The 19,888-nt window shown below is 38.7% G+C and overlaps 1 protein-coding gene across 2 annotated transcripts in view; it reads right to left on the bottom strand.

The window, feature by feature from the left end:
- Positions 1-19,888, bottom strand: part of RHPN2 (rhophilin Rho GTPase binding protein 2) — an 82,675-nt gene that overhangs the window by 39,764 nt on the left and 23,023 nt on the right. For both annotated transcript variants that reach the window (XM_043989662.1, XM_043989663.1), the window contains one exon: positions 9,220-9,335. In XM_043989662.1, the coding sequence (XP_043845597.1) occupies positions 9,220-9,335 (116 nt within the window). The remainder of the gene's footprint in view (positions 1-9,219; positions 9,336-19,888) is intronic.

Here is a 19,888-nt window from a genome sequence, read left to right on the forward strand (position 1 = left end):
AAAGTTAAGAATGCAAAAAAAAGGTGACCAGCTTATTCTGTATGAGCCATTCCCACTAGAGACGCAATTTGAAATCAAGCATTCAAATAGTTTCACTTAGAAAGTACCACCGGGGGTGGCTAGGTGGCGCAGTGGATGAAGCACCAGCCCTGAATTCAGGAGTACCTGGGTTCAAATCCGGCCTCAGACACTTGCTAGCTGTGTGACCCTGGACAAGTCACTTAACCCCCATTGCCCCACAAAAAAAAAAAAAAAAAAAAAAAAAAAAGAAAGTACCACCACAGTTTGGGATCTTCCTTAATCTAATTATAGTGGATCAACCTTCTCCACTGCACCACCACCATCCCCTCCACCAAGAGACAGATAACACAGGAAATGAGGTAACAATGTGTTTAAGTACAAAAATGTGTCTCTGTCAAACTTTATGAAGTGAAGGAAAAGTTTCCCTGGTTGAATTGGAAAGGAAGCTGGCCATTGGTTGGTCTGATTGGCCACATTCTTGGTGGCCTTTTGAAGCATCAGTCAGGAAACAGCTTTGGAGATTGTGATCTCTGAACTTTGGGGAGGGAGGAGGGAGAGGGGGAAACTTCCTCTCTAACCCTACAACAGATGTATTCACATAGGAGACTACATTCATCCAATAGAAAGACACAGACATACACGTGATGGGGGGAGGGGGTGTGTGGCAGAAAATAGCTTCAAACAGAGTGACTTGTAGCACCACTATGGTTTAAGAGAAACTTGCTCTGGCACATGAGAGTCAAGCTGTGGAGAGGCATGGTCCAAGGGACAATAGCAGAGTGACCCACCCAGCAGACAAACGTGTAACAAGACCCTGTAGTGTGGGAACAGTATAATGCTCTGGCCATTTTTGTTCCCTACCTAAGTGCCTCACTATCAATCAGTATCCTCTAAGTTTGTGCCCACTCTTCACGTGAACATTATTTATGGAAGAGTGAGCCCAAGATTTATGGAGAAGAATGATTTATAACTACCATCCTAACTGTACCATTTTTGTATATGCCTTTGCTTTAAGTTAGTTTTATCTACAAAATGATTACTAAAGGGAAGTATATAGGCAGGAGCTTGTGAATGATACTATAGTATCTAGTACACTATAGCAAAGTTTCTTAAACTGTGGGTAATGTAACTGAATGTGAGAGTTGCGAAAAATTTGGCAGTAAATGTTTGATTTATATACCCAGTTTATATGCCTAAATACCCGGGGTCATGTAAAAATTCCTGTGGCAAATAGGGCTTACATGTGGAAAAAGTTTAAGGATACTATATACTATAGTATAGTATCGTAAGCTAATACTATTATATTAGGACCCACAAAGTACTTTGAATATGAGAGATGTCCCCTAGGGGCCCAATCTGCAAATCTGTGAGTGCTAAATAAGAGATGTATCCCAAAAGGGAGCTGAATAACCGGAGAATTCAACTATGGGATTAGGACAGAATTCATCAACTTGATTCTTTAGGTAGGGAGGTAAAGTAAACATTGGACTTGGAGTCAGGTCCACTCTCTGGGTAGAATCCTGCCTCTTGAATTTACTACCTATCTGTCCTTGGGCAAACATTTCACCTTCCTGTGAATCAATTTCCTTACTTATAAAATAATAGGGTGGAACACAATGGTCTCTGAAGTTCTTTCAGCTCTAAATCTATGATTGTATTAGTCCTACTTAGGACACATATGTTTTACCATAGATAAGTCACCTAATTCCATCAGAGCCTCAGTTTCTTCATCTTTAATGCCTATAGGAACCATCTTACAGGACTCTTGTGACTATCAGAGGAGATGATGTATGTAAAAGTACTATGTGAATCTTAAAGCATCATATAAAATGTTGGCTATTATCATTATTATTCAAATAGAAGTTAACAAGATAACAATTATAAGTTTAGACCATGATGTCTAAAAGTCAGTAGCTTTTGGCTCAGTTTCTATCTCTGCTGAGAATTCACTGCCAAAAGGTATATCTCACTCCTGGTACTCTGATTTCACTTACTTGGCTCTGTCAAAGTGAGTTACTTATTGTCAGATGTGACCACATTTTTTGGCCCATTTCACCCAGCAAATGTGCCTGTTGTTTTCAGCCTGTTCTCTCTGTTGAGGATATGAATGAAGACAGTACTAGGCTTGCCTGATAGAAAAAGCAATTAGGCATTCATGCACAGCACTGAAAAGAAATGGCCTCATCCCTCCTTTGGAATTGATGATCTGGAGTAACTGGGTCATTACTTTTAAGCTATTGCAGCTGTATAAATGTGGTCTACATATTTCTGTAGTAGGAAAGACAGAATCAGAGCTGGAAGGGATCTTAGAAATTATATACTCCAAGCCCCCTCATCCCTAAATGAGGAAAAGCAACTTACCTAAGATTATACATTAGTTGAAACTCATTTGATAACATTAACTTATTTAACAGGGCATCTAGATGGTGCAGTGAACAGAGAACAGGACCAGGAGTCAGAAAAACTCGTCTTCCTGAATTCAAATCTGGCCTCAGACAATTGCTAGCTGTTACCCTTGGCAAGTCACTTAACTCTGTCTGCCTCAGTTTCCTCATTTGTGTGAGCTGGAGAAGGAAATGGCAAATCGCTCCAGTATTTTTGCCAAGAACACCCCGAATGGGGTCACAAAGGGTCTGAAAGGACTGAACAACAAAACTTGTTTAAAATTTCATAGGTTACCATCATAAATTTCCTAAAAAAATTACAACCTTCTACACATTGAACAAGGAATAAAAGAATTCCTAAAATAAGCAATAGAACCTCCCCTGTCCACTCACATGAAGGGTTGTGCTCCTTGTCTCTACATCTGCATGTCTATCATTTCCCTCCTGGAAGAAAAGCCCTCCACAAAGAAACCAGGGGTCTTGGTTGTAATCTGGCTTCTGTCCTCATCACCCAACCTTAATTGCTTTTTCACCTGAGGGTCTTTCGGCAATGAGCTTCTTTACTGACCGCTCAGTTTCATTTTACCTCTGCAGACCAGTCTCTCACCCTGGATACTTCCTCTTCTCTGAGATTTTGTAATACTCCTTTCTTGTGGTTCTCCTACCTGAATTGTGACAGCTCCTTCTCAGCCTCCTTTGCTAGCTCATCATCTATATTATGATCCCAGTTGTAGGTGTTCCCCAAAGTTCTCTCCTAGACCCCTTTCTCTTTTTCCTCTAAACTCTTTTTCTTGGTAACTTCAGTTACCATGGGTTTAACTATTTTCATTATGAAGATGACTCTCTTCTATAGCCATACATATGCCCCCATATATACATATACCTACATGTATGTAGACATGCTATCCACACATATGTATATGCATACATGCACACATATCCCCAGCCTCACCCTTAAGCTTCAGTTCCACATCACTAACTGCCTATTAGACACTTCAAACCAGATGTCCTCTATCTAGAATAGCTCAAATTTTACACGTTCAAAACACAATTCATTATTTTTCTCTCAAAACCCCTCCCCTTTTCCACACTTCCCTATTTTTGCAAAGGTACCATCATCCATTCATAACTTTATTATCATGTATTCCTCACTCTTCCTTACTCCACACATCTGAATATGTGCTGCCAAATCTTGCCATTTCTACCTCCATATCTCTCTAATCTGGTCTCATTCTCTCCATTCCTTAGTTCAGGTCCTAATCACCTCTCCCCTACATTATTGCAACAGCTTCCTAATTAGTCTTCAGGTCTCAAGTCCCTCAACATTCCAGTCCATTGTATAAACTATAGCCAAAGTACTTTTCTTTAAGGGCAGATCTGACAATGTTACTCCCTTACTCAATAAAAGTCCTGGGGCTTCCTATGCCTCTAAGATAAAATAAAAATAAAGTTCTCATTTCAGCTTTTAAAGCCCTTCAAGAGGTCAACTAGGTGGCGCAGTGGATAAAGCACCGGCCCTGGATTCAGGGGACCTGAGTTCAAATCCCGCCTCAGACACCTGACACTAGCTGTGTGACCCTGGGCAAGTCACTTAACCCCAATTGCCTCACCAAAACAAAAAACCTTGATACTTACTAGCTGTGGGACCCTGGGCAAGTCACTTAAACCTCATTGCCTAGCAAAAAAAAGAAAAGAAAAGAAAAAACCCAAAACTCTAGATCATTTACTTTCAATAATAATCACTAGCTTTAAGCTGTGATTAGCGAAATTTGGGGGCAGCTAGGTGGCACAGTGGATAGAGCACCGGCCCTGGATTCAGGAGGACCTGAGTTCAAATCTGGCCTCAGACACCTGACACTAGCTGTGTGACCCTGGGCAAGTCACTTAACCCCAATTGCCTCACCAAAACAAAAAACCTTCAAAACCTGGCCCCCACCTATCTTTCCAGCATCACTGGACATTAATTCATCTCTAGAATTCTGCAATGCAGCCGACCTGGCCTACATTCTGTTCCTCATGCATGATACTCAATCTTCATCCTCCAAGCCTTTGGACTGGCTGTCCCACATCCTTGTTAATATCCTTCCTTCCGGGCAGCTAGATGGCGTAGTGGATAAGCACCGGCCCTGGATTCAGGAGTACCTGAGTTCAAATCCGGCCTCAGACACCTGACACTAGCTTTGTGACCCTGGGCAAGTCACTTAACCCCAATTGCCTCACCAAAAAAATAAATAAATAAATAAAAATATCCTTCCTTCTACTTCATCTAGAGCCCTTCTTAACTTTTCCTTTGTGGTTGTTATGTTGTTGTTTGTTCTTTGTTCTTGAAGAGGAACGTGATACCAGGGTGATGTCATGACTTGCAGTGAACTGGATTTTTTAAGGGAGGGAGGGCTATGCAAAGTCACCAACCTCACTCTCAGCTCCAGAGCCATCTGGGTCCAGTGGCAAGATATACATCAGGCCCCAGAAGTTTAAGGCAATTGGGGTTAAGTGACTTGCCCAGGGTCACACAGCTAGTAAGTGTCTGAGGTCACAATTGAACTCCGGTCCTCCGAACTTCAGGGCCAGTGCTCTAGCCACTGTGCCACCTAGCTGCCCAACTTCTCTAAGACAGTTCAAGCACCATCTTCTCCATGAAGCCTTTCCTGCCCTCCTATCCTGAAACTGCTTGTGCCCTTCTTCCCAAACTACCTTGCATTTAGTAACTGAGTATATACTTGTATTCATTCACTTTATATTTATACCATATGTATTTATGTTCTCTGCCATTACGCTCCTTGAGAGTAGGGAAGGGGGCAGCTAGATGGCGCAGTGGTTAAAGCACCGGCCCTGGATTCAGGAGTACCTGAGTTCAAATCCGGCCTCAGACACTTGACACTTACTAGCTGTGTGACCCTGAGCAAGTCACTTAACCCCCTATTGCCTGCAAAAAAAAAAAAAAAAAAGGAAAGGAAAGGAAAGGAAAAAAAAAAGGAGAGTAGGGAGTTGCATTCTTTGGGTTTCTCTCTGCCTACCTAGCACAGTACAGGGTACATTGTAGGTGGTTAAGAAACACTTGCTGTTTGAATTTCAACATCTGCTTTTAAAACAGCCTTTATGTTAAAAGAAAGTATTTTCTTTTTTTATTTTTTACCCCAGTAGCACTGGACTCCAGTGGCATGCCAGAGAAACTGAAGAGTCAGAGGTTTGGTCTGTGGTTGAAACTACCCTTTACCCTAAAGGCACCAGCCAGAAAAACCCTTTGAGGTGGCTCGTTAGCTTTATTCTGCAGAGCAGTCAAGAAGCACTGAAATACCATATATGTTTTAACAATTTCTCAGTTACTCCACAGCTAAGAAAGTGTTGACTTCCCAGAGTCAGTTTAATAAATACCTTTCAGCTTTCCTCTGAGAGCATTCTACAGAAAGTGGCACTTTGAACTTTTAGGTCATTGTTGAAAATAATTAACATACCTCCCCCCAAAAGGCAAATACAACTAGAGGGCTAACTTTACAATACTGCTTTAGTTTTGCCTGAATGTTCAGAATGGTTATTTACTTGGAGAATTAATGAAATGGAATGGAACACCCTAAGGAAAATGATGTGGAAATCCACTCATGTTAAAAAAAGGGGGGGGGTAGTTATTTCAAAATAGCTGTTCCTCTGACTGTTTTTAATAGGTTAAGCCTAAGGAAACTTCAAACTCTTTCCAACAGAAATGCCCATTTCTGGAGGTCACTGCCTCAAGGAAATTTAGCTTTTGTGAGCTATAGACATAATAAAAGGCAGACCAAAAGCTGAATTCAGCAGAATAAAAAAGCATAATCATATATTAAGAGCTGGAAGGGACCTTAAAAGTCCATCTAGTCTGACCCCTTCATTTTTACAATTGGGGAAACTGAGGCCCAGCCGTAAAAGTACTAGGTGGCAGTCAACATTTGAACCAAGATCCTCTGTCCTTCCTGTTGCCCTCTTCACTCCCTTCTTCATCACTATCATCACCACCACCACTACTGCCACCACTACAACTGACATTTGCATGGTGCTTTAAGTCTTATAAAATATTTTACATACCTATAGGGGGCAGCTAGGTGGCACAATGGATAAAGCACCAGACCTGGATTCAGGAGGACCTGAGTTCTAATCCGGCCTCAGACACTTGACACTTACTAGCTGTGTGACCCTGGGCAAGTCACTTAACCCTCTTTACCCCCCCCCAAAAAAGACTTTACATATATATATATATATATATATATATATATATATATATATATATATATATGATTTCATCTGGACCTCATAATAAACTCCTGAGCACGGTCTAGGTATTATGAGCACTTTACAGATGATGGTACAGTGTCAATAGGCAAGATTCTAATACAGGTGTGATGAACTACAAATCCAACACTGACCATTAGGCAGCACTGCCTAATGTCACAACTGGCTCCACATGAAAATCTGAATTTTAAAATCTGTAACCATGGGTTCAAAGGTTGTTTGACTGTACTTACAATTCAAAGGTTGTTTGATTAGACTTACAATGAACCATTTTTAAATAAGTTTCCGGGTAAATGCTGTATTTACAATAATTACTGATTGACCTTTCTTTTCTAATCAAAGCAGTCATATACAGAAACTACAATATTAGATAAGTGGCCTAGCTTTTTTTTTTTTTTAGTGAGGCAATTGGGGTTAAGTGACTTGCCCAAGCTCACACAGCTAGTAAGTGTTAAGTGTCTGAGGCTGGATTTGAACTCAGGTACTCCTGACTCCAGGGCCGGTGCTCTATCCACTGCGCCACCTAGCTGCCCCAAGTGGCCTAGCTTTTGCATGGCTAGCTGCCAAAGTTGTTTTGGCTGTGAGTACATACATGTAATCTTAAGAATCCCTATTACTTCTTTCAACTTCAAGGTTACCTACAACCCCTAATTAGGAAGTACTCCACCTATCCAGAAATAGATTCATTCCCTCTCATACATAGTATTATGGGTCAGCCCATCATCCTCTCCTAAAACATAGGGATTTTCTGAAAAGCAGGAAATAACAAGATATTTTCCCCTACTGCCCTAAAGGAACCAGTGTGCAGAGCAGTAAATACCATCTACCTGCCTGAAACAGGTGCTCAAGTGTTCTGCAGAAGAGCTAAAGGAAACTCTATTTAGACACTGGACCCACAGGAAGAAAGGCCTCAGTGTCAGGCGGCTAAGGGGACTGATTCACTTTTTTTTCCCCCTAACTATTTAAAAGGGGAACACTCAGAGCCTTTTATTTAAAAAGAAAAGGGTTGGGGATGAAATTCAATGCTATATTCTCTATTCTTAAATCAGGGGGTTATGCCTGCCTGGATGAAGAATAATCCCTCAAACAATTTCATTCCTGTGTTTAATCCTCAAGTAATACTTCAATGTCTCATATACACTGGACATATATGGGCACTTTACAGAATATTTAAATAATAAAGCTATGGCCTATACTCCAGAGAAATGAAAAAATAAAGGAAAGGGACCTACATGTACAAAAAATATTTACAGCAGCACTTTTTGTGGTTGCCAAAAGTTGGAAATGAAGGAAGTTTCCTCCTTCTGGGGAAAGACTGAACAAATTATAGTATATGAATATAATAAAATATCATTATGCCATAAGAAATTGTGAAACACAATTTTGGATGAAACTGGGAAAACATTTGTGGAATGTTGAGGGGTCCCCTGAACTTGTCATTTTGAGTTGTCATATTTTCCAGAAACACTGGAGCCAAGAATCCCAAAGAAGGAAGATGAAACCTTCACTCATCTTAGAAAGAGTGGTGATTAACAAGGGAATTTATTTTGCTTGACTATGTTTCAGGTGTTTTGGTTTTTTTTCCATTTGGTTAATGAAGGGTGGAGAATGGTCAGTTAGTCAGTCAACTAACATTTATTAAATGTTTTCTACATGCCAGGCAAATTGCTAACAGCTGGGAATACAAATACAAGCAGAAAAACAGCCCCTGCCTCAATGGACAGACAACACACAAGGAAGCTGAAAAGCTGGGGAAGGGACTGAGAAGATGGAGGCATTGTAGAAAAGTTTTGGAGTGAAGTCAGTCAATAAACATCTAACTATTAAGTATGTCTCTAGCACTATGCTAAGTGCTAGAGACAAAAAGAGATACAAAGAGAGGCAGTCCTAGCTCTCAAGGAGATCACAATTTAATGGGGAAATAAAATAACCAAACAATTAGATCCAGCTATATAAAGAAGTGAAGATAATCAACAGAGAGATGAATGAAGGGAGATCAGTAAAGGCTTCCTATAGAAGGCAGGTTTTGAACTGGGACTTAAAGGAAGGGGAGATGCAGAGATGAGGAGAGTATTGAAGGCATAGGAAACAGCAAACAAAAATGCCGAGAGTCAGGACAGAGTGTCTTGTTTGATGAATAACAAGGAAAGCTTGAAGGGGAGTGAGGCTGGAGCAAGGATATGGGTAATGGAAGGTACAAAAAACGCTAAGAAGAGAGAGGGCAGGTTATGAAGGACTTTGAATGCAGAGGATTTTATATTTGATCTAGCCGTGTAGATTGGAGGTATTTAAAAGACATTGAGCATAAAGAGATTTATGAAATCCAAAATGTCGGGGCAGCTAGGTGGTGCAGTAGATAGAGCATCCGGCCTCAGACACTTAACACTTACTAGCTGTGTGACCCTGGGCAAGTCACTTAACCCCAACTGCCTCACTAAAAAAAAAAAAAAGTCCCAAGGATTGGCTTAGGAAGTCAGAGATGCTATTAAACTAACCACAAAAAGTTCAAGAAGGCAATTCCAGTTACTTTAAAACAGAAATAGTAATAATATACCTTAAAAGATTTTCAGCACCAGTTCTCATCCGAACAGCTTTCATGATCTGTTGGTTTAGTGCAGCCCTTTGATTCTGAAGCTTGCTTCGCCCTGTCTGAGCCAGGGGGTTACAACCCTAGAAACAATAAGAAATTGTTCATCAGAGGTCAATAGCATAAAAGAGAAAATAATATTTCATCTACTATTAAATTTTAAATTGTGAACTTTAAAAATTCTAGGAAGGAACAAAATATTTCATTCTAGTGGAATAGTTAGTCTCAAAGCAAAATCAATTCCCACATACAGCCAAAATTCTAGAGATCAAGAGTAGTTGTCCACTTGAGTTGCATGTCTTTTTAAATTATAATCTACTTGGGTAGTTTGAAAGAAAGGCTTGGGCTGAGATGAGTTTGAAGGAGTAATTCTTTTTTTTTTAAACCAAAGTGATTTTTTTATTCCATAAATTAACCCATTTATTGTTGGACTATGGGCTACAGATATTTGATGGGGAGAAGATTTTACTGGTCTTTCAATTCCTTCAGTCTTCTGATGGCGGATTTGACTATAACTACAGAGGTGGTATTGCAGGTCCATGAGCTATGGTGAAGAAAATTGAAATTAGCCAGCATGCCAAGTATACCTGCTCCTTCTGTGGCAAGACCAAAATGAAGAGATGGGCGGTGGGTATCTGGTATTTTGGATCCTGTATGAAGGAGTAATTCTAAAAAATAAAACTGGGTAGGGATAGGTAAAAAGAAGCAATTATCTCATTCAAAAGAAGCATAAAAGGGGCAGCTAGGTGGCGCAGTGGATAGAGCACCGGCCCTGGAGTCAGGAGTACCTGAGTTCAAATCTGGCCTCAGACACTTAACACTTACTAGCTGTGTGACCCTGGGCAAGTCACTTAACCCCAATTGCCTCACTAAAAAAAACAAACAAACAAACAAACAAATGAAGCATAAAAGTAGGGATTGATACAGAAGAAGAAAGTGGAGGTGGAGGGCTGGTAGTGCTGGAACCTTACTCTTATTGGAAATGGGTTAAAAGGGAAACAATATGTATATCTAGAAGAGTATAAAAGTCTTCAAAGTTTAGAAAGAAATAAGAGGGCCAGGGAATAGGATAAGGGAGTGACCTTTAGAAGGATGCATAGGTTAAGAATTAAGAGGCTGGGGAAGAAGATAATGGAGGGAATCTGAAAGGAATAGGTAGATTAAGGTGGGGGGAAAGATAAGAGAAGAAATCTTACAGAGAGGTGGGTAGATTAAGGAATAGGAGAGCAAGGTAGTGGGTAAAAGTAAATTAGACTCATAAGTGGGGAACAGGAGAAAAAGGAGAAGAAAGATAATAAGGAGAAATAGAATGGAGTGAAATCTGCAATGAGCAATTATAACTTTGAATGGGAATGGGATGAATTTACCCATAAAATGGAAATGGATAGAAGAACAGATTAAAAATATGAATTCAACAATACGTTACTTACAAGAAACAATAAAAAATGAGAGATATATAGAGTCCAAATAAAGAGCTGGGGTAGAATTTATTATGCTCCAGCTGATGTAAAAAAAGCAGGAGTAGCAATCTCAGACAAAGTTAAAGCTAAAGCAGATTTAATTAAAAGAAACAGGGAAACTACACTATCTGTCACTAATATCATTCAATATTGTTTTGGACCATTTAAAATAACTATAGGCAGTATAAAATACCTGAGAGTATACCTGCCAAAACAGAACCAGAAACTATGTAAACATTAATTATAAAACACCCTTTATACAAATAAAGTCGATTTAAATAGTTGGGAAAATTTTAATTGTTCATAAGTAAGCAAAGCTAATATAATTAAAATAACAATTTTACCTATTTAGTCACTGCCATCCCAATTAAATTACTAAAAAAAAAAATCACTGAGGGACCAGCTAGGTGGTGCAATGGATGAAGCACCAGCACTGGATTCAGGAGGACCTGAGTTCAAATTCGGCCTCAGATACTTGACACTAACTGTGTGACCCTGGGCAAGTCACTTAACCCTCATTGCCCCGCCCCCTGAAAACCTTTTCACTGAGTTATGAAAAAAAAACAAACAAAACTTATTTGGAAGGAAAAAAGATCAAGAATTTCAAAGAAACTAACCAAAAAATGTAAAGGAAGGAGATTCAGTAGTACCAGACCTTAAACTATATTAAAAGCAATAAATATCAAAATCATCTGGTACTAAGAAATAGAAAGATAGAACAATGGAAATTAGTAGATATACAATACACAACAGTGAAGGACTATATGTCAAGATTTAAGCATTGGGAATAAGAATTCATTATTTGGTAAAAACTGGGAAATATTGGGAAAACTGGAAAGCAGTCTGGCAAAAATTGGGCACAGACCAATATCTTAAACCATGTAACAAGACAAGATCAAAATGGATACATAACCTAGTTATAAAAGGAGCTATCACAAGAAAATTTGAAGAACATGGAAGATATTACCTCTCAGACTTATGGATAAAAGAATAATATATGAAGAAACAAGAAATAGAGAGTATTAATAGGCATAAAATAGATAATTTTGCTTATATTAAATCAAAAAGTTCTTGTACAAATAAAACCAATGTAGTCAGGATTAGAGGGAAAGCAGAAAATTGGTGAGAAAAACTTCCTTAGACAATCAGATAAATTTCTAAAAAATATAAAGAACTTTGTCAAATTTATCCGAATACAAATCATTTCCCAACTGAGAAATAGTTAAAGGATATGAATAGGCAGCTTTTCAATGAAGAAATCAAAACTATATATAGTCATACGAAAAATGCTCTAAATCATTATTTATTAGAGAAATGCAAATCAAAACAACTTTGAGGTATTATCTTACACCTATCAGACTGGCTAAAATGACAAATGCCCTTCAATTGGGGAATAGCTAAGCAAACTGTGGTACAGTATTGTTTTTGAGTTGTTGGTTTTTTTGTGTGTGGTATAGTATTGGGTTTGTTTTGTTTTGTTTTGGTGAGGCAATGAGGGTTAAGTGACTTGCCCAGGGTCACACAGCTAGTAAGTGTTAAGTGTCTGAGGCCAGATTTGAACTCAGGTACTCCTGAATCCAGGGCCGGTGCTCTATCCACTGCACCACCTCCCTGCCCCTGTGGTATAGTATTGTAACAAAATACCACTGTGATATAAGAAATGATGAGTTGGTTGATTTTAGAAAAACATGGAAAGACTTGGACCTATGAAGGAAGATGCTATCCACCTCCTGAAAAAGAACTGATAAACAGAAATATGTGTAGTATGGTAATACATATGTGTTATGTATGTGTGTGTATGCATATAGATATGAATGTATTTATAATAAATGGATATAGATATATATTTATGCTTAATTGTAGCCTTTTCTAGCAAAAAGTGAGGAGGGTAGGAGAAAAAAATTTAAAGTACAAAGCAGAGAACATAAGAAAACTTAGAAAAAAGCACAGATATATAGATATAACCTATATCAGATTATTTGCTGTCTAGGGGAGGGGGGAGGGAAGGGAGAAAAATCTGAAATTGGAAAGCTTGTATAAACAAAAGTTGAGAACTATCTTTACATGTAACGGGGGAAAAAATAAAATACTTTATTAATTTTTTTAAAAAGCACAGAAAATCTGGGTAGCTTTAAAACAATGTACAGCATTTATTACATAGGCTTTTTTTGTTTTATTTTTACATAGGCTTTTAAAAAAATAAACAGTTTGAAATGGTAATTTATTATTTTACATTGAATTTTCTGTATTCTGCTATGCGTATGAATTTTTTTCTTTTCTCATTTTTGTATTTAAGTTCAAAATTAATTTAAAAAATCTTAAAGAAAAAAGTAAAATAAATTATCATCAAATTAGATGGTAGGATTTTTTTAAATTATGATTTCTTTTCAAGGAGGGGTTAGTAGGTTAAAGTAGCTGAAACCAGAATACTTTCTTTATAGCTTGGTCATATCATTATCATTTCTGCTATTCTCTATATATCCTCAAACTCTTCCATAAATTAGACCATATGCTCTCAACCTTAAGAAGGGCAGAAATAGGTCAATCAATCCAACCACCTTACCAGGAGGTGGGAATACAAATTCAATAAATGAAACAATCCCTACTCTCATTTTATTTTGGGGGAGGCGGGACAATGAGGGTTAAGTGACTTGCCCAGGGTCACACAGCTAATAAGTGTCAAGTGTCTGAGGTTGTATTTGAACTCAGGTCCTCCTGAATCCAGGGCCAGTGCTTTATCCACTCCACCACCTAGCTACCTCCAACAATCCCTATTCTCAAGGAGTTTACATTTTAATGGGGAGACAACAAATACACATGTAGTTTATACAGAATAAATACAAATAAATACAAGGTAGTGTGGGAGCGAGGGAGAGTGCTAGCAGGAAAAGTCAATTTGGCCACCAAAGGGCTAGACACTGTCAAATAATTTATCATCAGAAACTGATGCAATTTTGTCAGTGGAAATGACATTAAAGAAGAGGCATTATCATCTCCTTTGCCACTGCACCCTAAGGATGATGGGATCATTCTATCTGATTTGGAGCTAAAACCTTTCATATGGATTGTCTTCCACATCAGAGTATGAGCTCCTTCAGAGCAGGGACTATCTTGTTTTTCTACTGGTATCCCCAAAATTAGCACAGTGCTTTGCACATAAGAACTTAATATATTTTCATTCATTCCATTCTAGATAGACATATAAATGTATGTATGTATGTATGTATGTATGTGAGTCATTTGCATAGATATGATTGCTAAAACTATGCCAAGAGAGAACTTTAGGGAAAAGAGAAGAGGGCCTATTCCCTTAGGGGAACACTCATGCATGATATACATGATGAACCATCCAAAGAAAATAAGAAGCATTCATTCAGAACATAGAGAACCAGGAAAAAGTAGTATCACAAAATCCCAGAGTGTAGAGTATCCAGGATGAAGTAGTACTCAATAATGTTCCTTTCTTTTCTTTTCTTTTTTTTTTTTGAGGCAATTGGGATTAAGTGACTTGCCCAGGGTCACACAGCTGGCAAGTGTTAAGTGTCTGAGGCTCTATTTGAACTCAGGTCCTCCTAACTCCAGGGCCAGTGCTCTATCCACTACACCACCTAGCTGCCCCTCAATAGTGGTCCAATGAAGCAAATAGGTCAAGAAGGTTGAGAACTGAGAAAAAACCATCAGATATGACAACTGAGATCACTGGTAACTTTAAAGAAAGTAGTTTCAGTTGAGTGTTGAGCTTGGAAGCCAAATGGCAAAGTTAAGAAGGGACAGGAAGTGAAGACAATGAGCATAGGCAATGTTTTCAAAGAGTTTGGCAGAGAAAGGAAAGGAAGATAGATACAGGATGAAATCTTGAGGGGATAGTTGGATTTAGTCAAGGTTTTTTAAGAATGGGGAATAACTGGGCATGTTTGAAAACAAGGGGGAAATAACCAATATAAGGAAAGACTGAAATTAGAAAGGAATCAATCTGCTGGAAAAGATTATAGGGGGTTGAGTCAAAGGCATATAAAGAGGGACTGGTCTTGGCAATGTGAAGGGCCCCCTCATTATAGGAGACTAGGGGAAACAGGAGAGAATGAAGGATTATGTCATGAAATTTTGAGATGAAGAATAGGGAGGCGGGATTTCATAGTGTGAAATTTAAAATTGGATATTAGATCATAAATCTCCCCTACTTAACTTTTCCCTTAATTTATCTCCCAGACTAGTAAATGGAAGAAGCTTCTGGTTTTCTAGATAGAGCCTTTATTGTATATAAGGTGTTGTTGATTAGAAGGATAGGGAAGTAGAAATACAGTAGAAATCGTCTTAAATCTAGGCTTAGTCTATATTTCTTATAAAAACTCACCAAACCAAAAAAGGCCACCTTTGGAGTGAGGGAGACCGTCTGTGCTGCGCCGCCAGGAGTCCCGCCAAGCAGGCAAAAAAGGCCTACTCTGCTTCTCTCCACCCCGGAAGTCAAAAAACCCGGCAGGCAGTCTGACATGCGCAGCAGGCGGACTGTCCCCGGCAGGCAGTCTGACATGCGCAGCAGGCGGACTGTACCCGGCAGGCAGTCTGACATGCGCAGCAGGCAGACTGTTCATCTCCTCCCCAAAAGGGTGGTCCTTGAAAAACTGGCGTCTTTCAGTTATCCTAACCGACTGTTAAAAACTTTCATATTTTACCACAATAGCAAATCATCTAAATTTTCTCAGTAAATACGCAAGGTCCTCAGCTGAGGGGTAAGGGGCAAAAGAAGGTTGGGATAGGGGGCAGCTAGATGGCACAGTGGATAAAGTACTGGCCCTATTCAGGAGTTCAAATCTAATTTCAGACACTTGACATATACTAGCTGTGTGACCCTGGGCAAATCACTTAACCCTCATTGTCCCCCCACCAAAAGAAAAAAAAAAGAAAAGGAAAAAAAAAGCTGCTAGAAGTTTGGGATATTTGAATGGAGAAACTTTAAAACAGTTACGTTGGGTAGTGAGGTAGAGAATCCATCAGGGAAGAATAAAAAGACTGCCTTGTTGTCATGAAGTCAGCATTTAGATAACATGAATTATAGTTAGCATGGTTGTGCGACTTCCTTCAACTATGTTGAACAGCACATAATTTGAACCAAAGGAAGTAGATGGTGAATAAAATCCAGGACTAGAGTTTGGTTAAAAAATGAGCAGCAAAGCAGGATGACTTCAGAAAGGCCTGGAAAGACATGTATGAAATGATGTATTGTGAAGTAAGCAGAACCAAGAGAACACTATACACAGAGACAGCTTCCTGCCTCAGGGAAGGGGGAGGGAAGGGAGGGAAAGAGGGATAAAAATTGGAACCCCAAACTATAAATCAAGATGTTTATTATTTAAAAAAAAAAAAGAAAAACTGCATACAAGTTTTGGCTCTTTCACATAGAAGACTTACTTCTCTAAGTCTCAATCTCCTGATCTGTAAAATAAAGATAATATTTGTGTTTCAGTAACCTACCCTAAAGGGTTGCTGTGAGTTGAATACTCTGTAAACTGATCAGCATTACATAAATATAAATTGTTATTTTTAAAAATGAGGGGCAGCTAGATGGCGCAGTGGATAGAGCACCGGCCCTGGAGTCAGGAGTACCTGAGTTCGGATCCGGCCTCAGACACTTGACACTTACTAGCTGTGTGACCCTGGGCAAGTCACTTAACCCCAATTGCCTCACTAAAAAAAAAAAAAAAAATGAGCAACAGTAGGACAAGGGAGCAAGGGATTCCAGAGTTGAACTAGTTAACTATAAGAGGGTCAAGATTGGAAAAGGGAAGAACACCAATAAAAGTACCAAGTACCCTAAGAAAAGTACCACGTGGTAAAGGTATTGGAAATTGCGATGAGAGTAAAGAATTGGTTTAGCAGGGGTGAAGCATGAGAAGAGATAGAGCAATGTCAAGGTTTTTGATTAAGGAAGTGGCTCAGTTGTATAAGCCCAGGGTATGAATGGCTGAAGGAAAGAATTTAAGGAGACTGAAGACCTGGCCATCTTGGCAGCATTGACACACTCAAAGACTGCTTTATTGGTGGCCTCTAAAATGATGTATTAGAGATGAGTCATATTGCTCCTTACACTGAGGTGTTTCTGCATAAGCATTTACTCTACTTTGCCATCTCTATTATTTTGATATTATGCCTGTTCCAATTTATAACATCAAAACTAGACACTATCTTTTTTTGACACTATCTTTTAAACATTAAATGATTTCTAATAAGAAATCCTGAAATCTAATGTATTCTTTTAAATAAAAGCTAAATGTAACTTATTTGAAACAATATAAAGACTGAACTCATCCTTTTCCTCCTATCTTCTGAAAAATTACTAGGGAGGTCTGTTATACTTTGCCACTAACTTACATGATGCATACTTTTTTTTTCCTTGTTCCTAATTTCAGGATGTGTCTTCCTTGAGGTTCCATCCCTTTCACTAACAGATAGAAAACATCTGGCTCCTTTAACACTTTGACTTGTCCAGAATTTTCATATGAGCCTAATCAGTCTGAAAATATGGAGTCAAATTAAAATCCAAAGCACAGGGTTGTTTAAGTGGAGCTTTGACTGGAGATTTTTACCTAGAATCATCTTGCTTCTCACTAACAGGAAACACCAGAGATGAATATGCTTTGACAAATCTGTGATTTCTTTGGGGTGAGTTAAAATCCCCTTTTGAAGATCAGGATCCATTCCTCCCACAACTTCTTGTCTTTTTTCTTTCTTTCTTTTTTCTCTGGTGGGGCAACAAGGGTTAAGTGACTTGCCCAAGGTCACACAGCTAGTAAGTGTCAAGTGTCTGAGGCCAAGTTTGAACTCAGGTCCTCCTGAATCCAGGGCCGGTGCTCTATCCACTGAGCCACCTAACTGCCCCTCCTCCCACAACTTCTAACCCTGAAATTTGCAACTCTGGTTTTCCCCAAGACTTCTATGGAGGACATATATGACTGTGGCCTTCTTCCTGGTCCATTAGTACCTAGTACTGACATATCATACTGCAGTATTAAGATGAAAACTTTTATAAATGCAGCTTGAACTCCTCCAGTGGAGAAGGAACTATAATTCATATGATATTCCCTGAATGCTCAAAGTTCAATTTATTGTAGCAAAAAGAGGAAGTGGATCTGGACCCATTATCACTGGTGGTTTTGTGTATCAGACCTATTCATTTCTTCAATCCCACCCATCCTTCCAAGGAGACTGCTCAGGTAAAATGACTTCCTCTTTTCTTTTCTTTTCTTTCTAAAAACAATGTGATCATTTTTTTAATCATAAAAGTATTTCGCTATTTTCCAGTTACATGTAAAGATAGTTTTCAACATTTGTTTTTATAAGATTTTGAGTTTCAAATTTTTCTCCCTCCCTCTTCTTCCCTCCCCCCTCCCCAAGACAGAAAGCAATGTGATGTTGGTTATATATGTATAATCACATTAAACATATTTCTGCATTAGAAAATTACTACTTCCTCTTTCGGCAATGCTGAAAATAAATTATCTTGAGGGCAAGGATCTCCTGTACACTTTGTCCATTTCTTGGTCCATTGGGATTCTTTTTTTGTAAATTCTGCTTAATTAAGAATTATTTCCACTCCACCACACTGCCTTTTTAGAATAGGTCTTTAAAGACTTAACACTAAAAATAAACAGCCAAGTTTTAATCATCTGGTAAGCTCTAAAAACATGTTGCAATGGAAAGAAAGAACACTAGACAAAGTCAAAAGACCTGAGTTTTAGTCCTTTTTCTGCCGCTAACTAAAATAAGACACCTGGCTCCTCAACTTCAGCTTCCTCAAAAAACATTTCTAATGCCTCTCTCAGCACTAGTATGATAGGAGTTGATGAAATCACCAATTCAGCCTTTTTTTTTTCTTTCTTTTTTTTTTTTTTGCGGGGCAATGGGGGTTAAGTGACTTGCCCAGGGTCACACAGCTAGTAAGTGTCAAGTATCTGAGGCCGGATTTGAACTCAGGTCCTCCTGAATCCAGGGCCGGTGCTTTATCCACTGTGCTATCTAGCCACCCCCCCAATTCATCCTTTTTAAAAAACATTTTCAATTCAACAGATATTACTGAGTACCTGGCTAAGGAAAAGAGAGTGTATTTGTTACCCGGGATATATAGATGAAAAACAACGCAGTCCTTGTGTTCATGCAGCTCTTGTTTACGATGCTGAGTGAGGACTCTAAAACATTCTACTTAAGAAACAGGCTTAGCCTTTCTGTTGGACCTGATGATTTTTTTTCTAATAATAAACATTTTATTTAGAGTTTTGAGTTCCAATTTTTATCCCTCTTTCCCTCCCTCCCCTGATCCCTCTCTGAGGTAGCAAACAATCAGATATGGGTTATATATGTGTGATTATGTAAAACATTAACATATTTGTCATTTTGCACAAGAAAACTTGATTAAAAGAAAAAAAATGAAAGTGAAAAATAACATGCTTCAGTCTGTTCCATCAATAGCAGTTCTTTCTTTGGAGGTGGATAATCTGTTTAATCAATAGTCCTTTAGGATTGTCTTAGATCATTGTATTGTTGGGAATAGTCAAATCATTCAGTTCTTCATCAAACAATATTGCTGTCTCTGTGCACAGTATTCTCTTGGTTCTGCTCATTTCACTATACATCAGTTCATACAAGTCTTTCCAGGCCTTTCCGAAGTCATCCTGCTTGTCATTTCTTAAAGCACAATAGTATTCCATCACCATCATATACCACAGTTTTAATCATTCCCCAACTGATGGGCATTCCTTTGATTTCCAATTCTTAGCCACCACAAAAAGAGCTGCTAGAAATATTTTTGTACAAATAGGTCTTTTTCTCTTTTGGGGGATGACTTTGAGATATAAACCTAGCAGTGGTATTGCTGGATCAAAGGGTATGCACAGTTCTATAATCCTTTGGGCATAGTTCCAAATTGCTCTCCAGAATGGTTGGATCTTTTCACAACTCCACCAACAGTGGATTAGCATCCCAGCTTTCCCACATCCACTCCAACACTCGATGACTCAAAGTCCCATCTACCTCTAAAATCCTAAATTAAAATGGACACAGATGAATATTTTCCAACATAGATTATAGATGGGGGAGTGGGGGTTGGAAGGGTAGTATTATCTCTCCCTCTCTCTCTTCTCCTTAAAAAAAAGGCCCACCTGTATAACAATAAAATTGATAGG

Source organism: Dromiciops gliroides, chromosome 2 (assembly GCF_019393635.1).
Source record: "Dromiciops gliroides isolate mDroGli1 chromosome 2, mDroGli1.pri, whole genome shotgun sequence".
NCBI classification, from domain to species: domain Eukaryota; kingdom Metazoa; phylum Chordata; class Mammalia; order Microbiotheria; family Microbiotheriidae; genus Dromiciops; species Dromiciops gliroides.